The sequence below is a fragment of the Equus quagga genome, chromosome 17 (assembly GCF_021613505.1).
Source record: "Equus quagga isolate Etosha38 chromosome 17, UCLA_HA_Equagga_1.0, whole genome shotgun sequence".
NCBI lineage: Eukaryota > Metazoa > Chordata > Mammalia > Perissodactyla > Equidae > Equus > Equus quagga.
In genome coordinates this window covers 5,354,463-5,365,750 of record NC_060283.1, presented here as the reverse complement: position 1 = coordinate 5,365,750, position 11,288 = coordinate 5,354,463, and the positions used below count along the sequence as shown (strand labels likewise).

Below are 11,288 nucleotides of genomic sequence, written 5' to 3'. Positions count from 1 at the left end.
TCCCGCTGCACCGGCTCGTCTGGGCGAACCGGCACCGCGAACTGGAGGCCGCGCTGCACAGCCGCCAGGTGAGGCCCGCCGGGCACACAGGCCTTCCTCCGGGCCCCCCACCCAAAGCTGTGGTCCCCATCCTGGAGGCCGCCCGCCCCTGCTCAGCTCCGCAGCCGCTTCCCTGCGTCCCCTCCTCGGCCCAATCCGAAGCCCAGGGCACCTGCCCCTCGCGCTTGAGCCTCTGGCCTCGGCTCCCCGCGCTGGGCCCTGCCTTGCCAGTCTACCCACTTCACGCTGCTTCTAGCCCCCGAACTCGCGCCGCACCACGCCTGAGCCAGGCTGAGAGCAAGCCGCCTGGTCCTGGTCCCCAGGCCGGTCCAAACTCTTGACAGCCGCAGCTGCACCTCTGCCTGCCCAGACCTCGCCCCTGGACCCACAGCTCTGCCCCTGGCAGAGGGCAGGAGAGGTGGGCAGGCCCTTGCCGCCTGCCGCCTCCTCTCCCCTATCAGGACACGCAGGCCACCCTCTGCCATTCCACCTCCTGTCTGCCATCCTTATCTCCTACGGTGACTCCCAACCCTGTTCAGCCCAGTGGCATTCTTGCCCTGGCCTCTCCTTACTTGTCCTGTGCTAAGTGTCCCCTCTCCCCCAGCACGACATTGAACAGGAGGACCCCCGGGGGCGTACCCCTCTGGAACTGGCTGTGTCCCTGGGGAACTTGGAGTCCGTGAGAGTCCTCCTTCGACACAATGCCAATGTGGGCAAAGAAAGCTGCCAGGGCTGGGCAGGTACTGCAGAGGGTAGCGGGGCTCCCCTGAGGCTGACAGCAGGGTTGGTGGGTGGGTGTGATGGCTGGTCCTGGGGCCATCAAGAGAGCTCCCCTCAGTAGCCTGCCACCACCAGTGCTGCAGGAGGCAGTCAGCACTGGGGACCCGGAGATGGTGCAGCTGGTGCTCCAGTATCGGGACTACCAAAGGGCCACACAGAGGCTGGCTGGCATTCCAGAATTGCTCAACAAACTCCGCCAGGTACAGCAGGGCACAGAGGTGTGGCCAGTAAGAGGGGGTGGGGTGGGGCGGGTACCATGGCAGAGGTCCATGACAGACTGCATGGGGATCACTCTGGCCACCCTTGCCAGGCCTGGCCTTGGAAGGGCTTCAGCCTGTGTGGCATGCTCTCCCGACGCTGTCAGCGAGGTCCCTCTCTGTTGACCCCAGTGCAGGATCATGTAGGAAGGAGAGGAGTCCAGGCCCACATGGGTGAGAGTGGGCCCTTTGGGAGGAAAGCCTTTGCCAGCATCGAGGGTCCCTTGGTGCCAGAAATCTCAGCAGAGCCTAGACCATGGCTCCCTGGAGGGAGAATTTCACCCTACTCAGCGTATGGGGCCTGGGCCCCTGGAATACCTGTCCCCACTTCTCAGAGCACCCAGTGGGGCCCGGCTGGGAGAGCACACTGCCTACCTCCTGCCCCCCACCCCAGGGGCAGGCCCAGAGGGGCTCATTGTGCCCTCTTTACAGATGAGGACTCTGGGGCCCAGAGGGGCAGAAGCTCCCCCGGGGCCCCCCCAGTGGGCTAGTGGCCAGGTTGAGACTGGCCCCCATGCCTCCAGATGCTTATAGCCTGATTACTCGCAGACCTTCTTTAGGGCCCCACTTGGCCCACCCTTTCTGGTTAGGGTTTGGTTGGGGTGGGGGCGTGGCTGGGCCATGGCTGCTCAGCAAGACTTGCTGAAGGGCTGGGCTCTCAGAAGGGGGGCTGCCGACAAAGAGCTCCCCAGGCCGCTGGCTCCCAGCAGCGGGCAGGGCCCTGACAGGTGCTCTGGTCCATCTCAGGCCCCCGATTTCTACGTGGAGATGAAGTGGGAGTTCACCAGCTGGGGTGAGTTGGACCACTAACCATCCTCGGCCCTGGGGTTGGGCTTTTGGGAAAGAACCCCGGTGACCTCTGCACCCCCTGCAGTGCCCCTCGTGTCCAAGATGTGCCCCAGCGACGTGTACCGCGTGTGGAAGCGGGGCGAGAGCCTGCGGGTGGACACCAGTCTCCTGGGCTTCGAGCACATGACCTGGCAGCGCGGCCGGAGGAGCTTCATCTTTAAGGGCCAGGGTGAGTCCTGGGGGACTCATGGCGAGCACGCGGGAGGCCAGAGCCCGTGGATCTTCCCACGGCTTGTAAGGACGATGCTGTCCTTCCTTTCCACCCTCCAGATGTGGAAATGGAGGTTGGGGGTGGAGGTCACATCCACTCAGCAGCAGGTGGCTGAGGGCACCATGATGGCCCTCTCCCTGCTGCCAGGGGCCTGGCCCTGATCTGTCCCCCCAAAACACCCCCCACCGCCTGGCAGAGGCAGGAGCCTTGGTGATGGAAGTGGACCATGACCGGCAGGTGGTGCACACGGAAACGCTGGGGCTCGCCCTACATGAGCCAGAAGCGCTGCTGGCCGCCATGCGGCCCAGTGAGGAGCACGTGGCCAGTCGCCTCACCTCTCCTATTGTCTCCACCCACTTGGACACTCGAAACGTGGCCTTTGAGAGGTCAGTTGGGGCCCGGCCACACGTTGGGTGGTGCCCTTGAGGCTCCTGGTTCAGGCTTTGAGAAGCTGAGCCACTCGCAGAGGCTGCTCAGGTTGGGGAGGGAGTCACTGTAGGCCCCGTGTCCCACCCAGACCGCCTGCAAGTGGCCGGGCCCCCAGGGCAGCCTTCAGGCCCCTGCATGCCTGTCCTTGCTGGCAGCTGTCTTCCTGGGACGGATCCTAGCTAGGTCAGAGTGTCTCCAGTTTCTTGACTTCTGACCTCACATGTTTTCCCATAAAAACAGGGATTTAGGCTGTGGGTCAGGGCAGCTGTTCCCAGCAGTGTTGGCTTCTCCATGGTGTGGCTGTGTCTGGGCCAAAGAGTCCTTTGTGGGGAGCCTAGGAACCCGACGCTTCCAGCCAGAGTGTTATTTCTCTGGCAACATATGCCCCAGTTCCAGTAATAGACTTCAGAAATGCTATAGAAAAGAAGACAGATTTATTGAGATATAACTTTATGTGCCATACAGTTCGCTTATTTAATGTGTACAGTCAGGGGTCTGTGGTGTATTCACGGGTAGACAGTCATCATCACGGTCAATTTTAGAGCACTTTTCATCACCTCGAAAAGAAACCCCGTCCCCTTTAACTGATCGCCCCCATCCCTTATCCCCCCATCTTCTCCCTGAGCCCTAACCAACAACTAATCTCCTTTGTGTCTCTATAGATTTCCCTATTCTGGATTTTCATATAAGCGGAATCATACAATCTGTGGTCTTTTGTGACTGGCTTCTTTCACTTAGCATAGTGTTTTCAAAGGTCACGCAAGTTGTAGCATATAACTACTTTATTCCTTTTTATGGCCAAATCCGTTGTATGAGTATACCACGTTTTGTTTATTCATTCGTCCGCTGTTGGACATTTGGGTTGTTTCCCCCTTTTGACTATGATGAATAGTGCAGCTGTGAACATCAGTGTACAAGTTTTTGTGTGGACTTGTGTTTTCCTTTCTCTTGGGGATGTACCCAGGAGTGGAATTGCTGGGTCATGTGGTAACTGCATGTTTAATTGTCTGAAGAGCTGCCAAACTGTTGACCGAAGGGGCTGCAGAATTTTACATTCCTGTCTGCAGGGTATGAGGGTTCCAGTTTCTCCACATCCTCACCGACACTTATTATGGTTCATTCATTTATTTATTTTTGGATTTTAACCATCCTACCAGGTGTGGAGTGGTATCTCATTGTGGTTTTCATATGCATTTTCATAATGTCTAATGATTTGAGCGTTTTTTCATGGGCTTATTGTCCATTTGTATGTCATCTTTGGAGAAATATCTATTCAGATCCTTTGCCCATTTAAAAAATTGGGTTATCTTTTTATTATTGAATTGTAAGAATTCTTTATATATTCTAGATATAGGTCACTTATCAGATATATGATTTCCAAATATTTTCTCTGATTCTGTGTGTTGTCTTTCCACTTTCTTGAAGTTGTCCTTTGAAACACAAAAGTTTAAATTTTTTTTTTTTCTTGAGGAAGATTAGCCCTGAGATAACATTTGTGCCAGTCTTCCTCCACTTTATATGTGGGTCGCTGCCACAGCATGGCTGACGAGCTGTGTTGGTCCCTGCCCAGGATCCGAACTTGCAAATCCGGGTTGCCAAAGCGGAGTGCACTGAACTCAACCATTACACCATGGGGCTGGCCCCCAAAAGTTTTTAATTTTTATGAAGTCCATTTTACCTGTTTTTTTCTGTTGTTGCTCATGCTTTAAGTGTCATAACTGACAGTAGTTTGCCAAATCCAAAGTCATGAAGGTTTTTCCTCATGTTTTCTTCTGAAAGTTTTATAGTTTTAGATCTTACATTTAGGTCTTTGATCCATTTTGAGTTAATATTTGTATATGGTGGGAGGTAAGAGTCCAACTTCATTCTTTTGCTTGTGACGATCCAGTTGTCCCAGCACCGTTTGTTGAAAAGACTGTACTTTTCCCGTTGAATGATTTTGGCACCCTTGTGGAAAATCAGTTGACCAAAGACGTATGGGTTTATTGTTGGACTGTCAGTTCTTTTCCATTGATCTGTATGTCTCTCTTTGTGCCAGTCCCATACTGTCTTAATCTCCACTGCTTTATAGTAAGTTTTGAAATCGGAAAGTGCGAGTCTTCCTACTTTGTTCTTTTTCAAGATTATTTTTGAGTATTCCGGTTCCCTTGCAATTTTAGATGAATTCTAGATTCACCTTGTCAGTTTCCACAAAGAAATCAGGTGGGATTCTGATAAAGTTTGCGTTAAATCTGTAAATCATTTTGGGGAGTGTTGCCATCTTAACAGTGTTGTCTTCTGATCCATGAACATGGGATATTTTCCCATTTATTTAGACCATTCCTTTCTTTTAATGATGTTTTATAGTTTTTGGAGTATAAGTTTTACATTTCTTTTGTTAAATTTATTCTAAGTATTTTATTCTTTTTGATGCTATTATGAATGGAATTGTCTTCTTAATTACATTTTTTAATTGTTCATTGCAAATCTATAAGAATACAATTGATTTTTGTATATTGATCTTAGATCCTGCAATCTTGCTAAACTCATTTTTTTAGTTCTAATGGATTTCTTATGATTTTTTTATATGTAAGATCATGTCATCTGTTAATAGAGTTTTACTTCTTCCTATCCAATCTGGATACCTTTTATTTCTTTTTCTTCTCTAATTGCTCTGGCTAGAATCGCCAGTAGAATGTTGAATAAAAGTGGCAAGAGCAGACGTCTTTGTCTTGTTTCCAACCTTAAGGGGAAAGCTTTAAGTCTTTCACCATTAAGTATGATGTTAGTTGTGGGTGCCTTTTATCACATGGAGGAAGTTCCCTTCTACTCCTAGTTTGTTGAGTGTTTTTATCATGAAAGGGTTTGGATTTTTTTTCAAATTTTTCTGTGTATCAATATGATCCTGTGACGTTTATTTTTGTTCTATTGATGTGTGTGTGACATTAATTGATTTTCAGATGTTGAACCAACCTTGTATTCCTGGGATAAATTCCACTTGGTCATGGTGTGTAATTCTTTTCATATGTTGCTAAATTCAGTTGGCTGGTATTTTGTGTCCCTATACATAAGAGTTATTGGTCTGTAGTTTTCTTTTCTTGTGATGTCTTTGTCTGGTTTTGGAATCTGGGCAGTACCTCATAGAATAAATTAGGCAGTGTCACCTCTTTGTCTATTTTTTGCAAGAGCTTGTAAATAATTGGTATTAATTCTTCTTTAAATGTTGGGTGGGGTTCATTGGTGGAGCCACTTGGGCCTGGGCTTTTCTTTGAGGGTATTTTTTTAAACTACTAATTCAGTCTCTTCACTTGTTACAGATCTATTCAGATTGTTTATTTCTTCTTGAGTTAGTTGTGGTGGTTTTTCTCTCTCTAGGATTTGTCCATTTCATCCAGATTATCTAATTTGTTGGGGTACAATTGTTCACTGTATTCCTTTATAATCCTTTTTATTTCTGTAATGTCAGTAATAATGCTCCTTTCTCATTTCTGATTCTAGTAATTTGAGTCTTCTCTCTTATCCATCTAGCTAAAGGTTTGTCAATTTTTTTGATCTTTTCAAAGAACCCGTTTTGGTTTCCCAGCTTTGGTTTCATTGAATTTCTCTATTTTTCTACTTACTTTTATTTCCTTAGTTTTCACTCTGATACTTATTATTTCCTTGCTTCTGCCTGCTGTGGGTTTAGCTGCTCTGTTCCCAGTGTCTTAATATGGAAGATTAGGTTATTGATTTGAGATCTTTCTTCTTTCCTCATAGAGTCCTTGATAGCTATGAATTTCCCTCTAAGCACTGCTTTAGCTGTGTCCCATAGTTTTGATATGCTGTGTCTTCATTTCCATTCATCTCATGATATTTTCTGATTTCCCTTTTGATTTATTGTTTGATCTATTGGTTGTTTAGGAATGTGTGGTTTATTTTCCACATGTTTGTCAGTTTCCCAAATCTTTTTTCTGTTATTGATTTCTAATTTCATTCCATTGTGATTGGAGACATACTTTGTATAATTTCTACCCTTTAAATTTTATTGAGTTTTCTTTTATGGCCTAGCATATGGTCTGTCTGAAGAATGTTCCATGTGCACTTGAAAAGAATGTGTACTCTGTTATTGTTGGATGGAGTGTTTTAAAGGATGTCTGTTAAGTCCAGTTCATGGTGCGTTCAAGTCTTCTCTTTCCTTGTTGATCTTCTGTCAGCTTGTTCTGTCCATTATTGAAAGTGGAGTATTGAAGTCCCCAACTATTATTGTTGAATCAGACATACTTTTAACTTTTTATTATGGACAATTTTAAACATATGAAAGAAGAGAGAATCGTCTAACGTGCTCATCACCCAGCTTCATTTATCACTTTTTTTTTCTCCTTTTTCCCTGGACTGTCTGAAAGCACATCCCAGACGTCATATATCATTTCAGCAGTAAACGCTTCTGCACGTGACTCTGACAGATAAGGATGTTTCACAACAGCCAGCCCCACCACCGTTATCACATCTAACAAAATTAGTGATAATCCCTCAGCGCCTTCCAGCCTGCAGCCCTTGTTCAGTTGCCCCCAGGTGTGCAGGCATCCTCTTCAAGGCCCTGCCCATTTCACGGTGGAAGGGCTGCTTGGGGGGAGCGGTCTTTGGAAGGGGAGGCTCTGGCCAGGGCTGGGGGGTGTGGGTCCTCACAAGCTCCTGTTTGGTCTGTTTCAGGAACAAATGTGGTATCTGGGGCTGGCGGTCTGAGAAGATGGAAACCGTTAGCGGCTACGAGGCCAAGGCAGGAGAGGCTAGTGGTGGGGGCTGGGGTAGGAGACGAGGCCCAGGAACCCTGTGCTTCTCCACATCCACCCATGTGGAGGGAGAGACAGTGGCCCGTGGGCTCTGGAAGCCCTGCGCGGCCATGGGGACTCAGTGGGGCCCTGGGTGAGCATGCAGGGATCACCCACAGCATGGGCCCCCACCCGGGGTTCCAAGATGAAAGGAGGAGCATTTTCCCCCCAGTAGTGACTCCCTGGGGTTCAGACCCCGCCCCCTCCTCCACTGTGGGGAGTGAGATCTCATCTGTCCCTGCGGACAGGAGAACTTGGGTCCTGTGCTGATGAGGCTGAGTGTGGGGAACAGGCTCTGAGCCCCCAGCTTCCCCTGTGTCCCCCCTACTCCCTAGGTGTACAGTGCCACCAACGTGGAGCTGGTGACACGCACACGCACGGAGCACCTCTCTGATCAGGACAAGTCGAGGAGCAAAGGTAAACCCAGGTGCGCCTGCCTGCTGCCCAGTCACACCGCGTGGTGGGGTCACCCTGGTCTAGGGGGGCCGGCATATCGGGACAAGCTGGGAGGCCTCTACATTCTCATCTGCCCTGTCTCCATCTCCCACCTGACAGGAGGCTCCCATGATGGAGGGTGGGTGGGGACAGTCTGAGAGCAGTGGCCCAAGTCCCCTCATGGGCTCCCACTCCTCCTTAGGGGGGAAGACTCCGTTCCAGTCCTTCCTCGGGATGGCCCAGCAGCACTCCTCCCACAACGGGGTGAGCCAGCGCTGGGGGTGGGGGCTGGGGGCTGGGCCGGGCAGGCACCGTCCTGCTAAGCCCTGTCCTGGGGCCCACCCAGGCTCCTGTGCAGCAGGCAGCCAGCCCCACCAACCCCACAGCCATCTCCCCCGACGAGTACTTCGACCCCAACTTCAGCCTGGAGTCGAGGAACATTGGCCGCCCCATCGAGATGTCCAGCAAAGTACAGAGGTGACGTCTAGGGATTGGCTGGGGACTTCCTTCAGGGTCCCCATGAGCCCTTGCAGACTCCTGTCACGGGGCCCACCGGAGTCAGGGACCCACTCACCCAGCCAGCTTCTTCCTAGACTCCACCCCTTGGGGGCAGGAGCCGGGTCTGTCTTATCCCTTGGTCCTTGGCACCTGGCAAGCTCAGGCTTGGCCCGAGGACTGGTCCTCTTCCTTGGTGAATGAATTGGCAGCACCACCCATGCATGGTTTTCTCTTCAATTTAATGAGCACCCGCTGGGAGCCAGCTTATGGCAGAGTGGGAAGGGCACACAGCTCTGCCACCTCCTGGCTTTGTGACCCGAGGAAATGCCTTCTGCTCTGAGAGTCTAGTCTCCTCAGTAAAATGAGAACAGTCACACTTGGCCGCCTGCTCCCACGGGCGCCATGAGCATCTGAGGAGCTGTGACAGCTGATGCTGAGCCCAGCACCGCCTCAGGGACCTCATGGAGACTCTCAGCCACCCGAGGGTGGAGCTGGGATTCAAACCCTGGCAGTCCGGACCCCTGGGCTCTGCTGAGCACAAAAGCATAGCAAAGCGTGAGGCTCTGGCTGGCCGTGGGCTGAGGAGGAGGAGGGATTGTGGACAGGGCCCAGACCGAAGCCAGCAGCCCGGCCCTGCCCTCCTCATCCAGATGAGCTGAGCTGGCGCAAACCACCATAGGCCCCAGTGTGGGCCCAGGGTCTGGGGGGCAGGTGGGGGCATGAGTAAAGGCGGGCATCCAGCGTGGGTGGGCCTTAGCAGAGGAGCCAGCAGAGGTTCCTTGACCAGCGTCCTGCGGTCGGCTGGGCAGGTTCAAGGCAACATTGTGGCTGAGTGAGGAGCACCCGCTCTCCCTGGGTGACCAGGTGACGCCCATCATCGACCTGATGGCCATCAGCAACGCTCACTTTGCCAAGCTGCGAGACTTCATCACCCTGCGCCTCCCACCTGGCTTCCCGGTCAAGATTGGTGAGAGCTGGGGCTGAGGCAGCAGGAGGGCCTCGGGCAGTTCCTGGAGAGTCACATAGATAGGGGCTCCAGCTCAGGGTTGGCTGTCTCCTCACAGAGATCCCCCTTTTCCACGTGCTCAACGCCCGCATCACCTTCAGCAACCTGTGTGGCTGTGACGAGCCCCTGAGCTCAGTGTGGGTGCCGGCCCCTGGCTCGGCTGTCACAGCTTCAGGTACCACTGCAGGAGGGAGGGGGGCCGTGCGGCTCGCTGGTCTCCAAGCAGTGGGGGCTGAGTGGGGCGCCTCCGTCGCACCCAGGGAGCCCTTTCCCGTGCGAGGTGGACCCCGCCGTGTTCGAGGTGCCCGAAGGGTACAGTGTGCTGGGCGCGGAGCGCAGTGAGCCCCTCCGTGACGAGGACGATGACCTGCTGCAGTTTGCCATCCAGCAGAGCCTGCTCGAGGCGGGCGCGGAGGCGGAGCAGGTGGGGCGCGGGCAGGGCCGGCCCCTGGCCTCTGCAGCCACAGGTGGCAGAGGCAACAGCTCTGTGCTCCGGCTACTGCAGGTGACTGTCTGGGAAGCCCTGACCACCACCGGGCCTGGTGCCCACCCTCCTCCCCACGTCACGGCTTATGAGGAACAGCTTCAGCTGGAGCGGTGAGGCCCCCTAGGACCTCTCGGTCCAGGTCTCGGGCCCGCCCTGCCTCAGCGACCCTGCCAGTCCGGGGTCCTTGGCTGGTGGGGTGCAGGGAGGTGCTGGTCCCAGGACCCCATGCCCTCTCCAAGGCTACCCATCAGCTGTGCTGCCCCCACTGAGGTGTCATGAGGGATGGGGACACAGGTCCCCGCCTTGTCTCTTCTCTCTGGTCTCCCAGGTCCCAGCCACCCTGTCTTTGTCCTTGTCCTCTAACCATGTGCCAGCCCTTGGCCGCCTCCCCTGGCCTTAGTGCTCACCGGTCTGCTCTCCCCTCTTACACCTTGCCTGGAAGGGCCCTCCAGGAAAGCCTGCGGATGTCCACCGAGCCCCGGGGCCCGGGATCCCCGCATAGGACGCCCCCGGCCCTGGCCCCCCCCAGTTTTGAGGAGCAGCTTCGCCTGGCCCTGGAGTTGTCCTCACGGGAGCAGGAGGAGCGGGAGCGACGGGGGCAGCAGGAGGAGGAGGACTTACAGCGGATCCTGCAGCTGTCACTCACGGAGCACTGAGCCCCGAGGCCCGGCCCGGGAGGGCTGTCCGGCTGCACCCCCTCCCGCTTTTGTAACTTATTTATTTATAAACTGTCTGCTGCTGCGCTGGGGGCCTGGAGCCCTGGGGGCGGGCTTGCGTTAGAGACCAAGATGGAAATAAAGAGACCTTCAGCAGCAGGCTTGCTCTGCTCAATGGGGGTAGTAAGGTGCCCCCCCCCATTAAGGCCTGATTGTCTGATCTTCCCCAAAACCTGTCTGTCCAGTCCTGCGTCCCTAGGTCCCAAGGGGGGCGCTGAGGGGAGACTGTGGATGATGGCCTCAGACCTGGGTTCGAATCCTGGCCATGGCCCCCTTAGCCTCTCTGAGCCTCAGTTTTGTCAGCTGTAAAATTACACCCCCGTCCCCCAGGGTTGTTGGGACGGTCGAATGAGCCAAGAGGTGTGAAGGGCCCTCACAGAGCAGGTGTTCCCTAGACATCAGTGCTCCGGAGCCCTGTCCCACCTCCTAGAGACCGTCGTTCCTCCTGCCCCCCAGGCTGGCTTTCCCAGAACCCCTCCGCGCTCCTGTCGCGGATGGGGAAAGGCTGGGCCTCCAGATCTACTTACAGCCAGAGCCCCTTGCACCCTGGACCTAGGTTCCTTGGGCGTGTTCTCGGGTATCAGAGTGACTTTGGGCAAGTCACTTCCTTTGGCAGCAGCTCTGAACTGCGCAGCCCTGCCCTGCTCACCTCCAAGGCGGTGGCCCTGAGGATCCCCTGGGAGCCTCATGGGTTAGTTCTAAATCCCTCCTGATTTTCCTGAAGCTTTGCCGGTCTCCCAGTGATTCATGCAGAGCATGGAAGCTGAGGGCCAACCGGCAAGGAGAAAGACGTT

The 11,288-nt window shown here is 53.6% G+C and overlaps 1 protein-coding gene across 1 annotated transcript; it reads left to right on the top strand.

Moving 5' to 3' along the window:
* The first annotated feature begins 6 nt into the window (after nt 1–6).
* On the top strand, nt 7–11,174 carry ANKRD13D (ankyrin repeat domain 13D). Its single transcript, XM_046644029.1, has 15 exons — nt 7–68; nt 644–779; nt 895–1,019; nt 1,824–1,869; nt 1,951–2,094; nt 2,333–2,522; nt 7,234–7,300; nt 7,688–7,769; nt 7,990–8,051; nt 8,134–8,264; nt 9,095–9,252; nt 9,350–9,466; nt 9,552–9,715; nt 9,797–9,888; nt 10,221–11,174. Exons 3-15 carry the CDS (start codon nt 930–932, stop codon nt 10,432–10,434), a joined length of 1,557 nt encoding a protein of 518 aa, XP_046499985.1. The 5' UTR covers nt 7–68; nt 644–779; nt 895–929; the 3' UTR covers nt 10,435–11,174.
* The last annotated feature ends 114 nt before the right edge of the window (nt 11,175–11,288 follow it).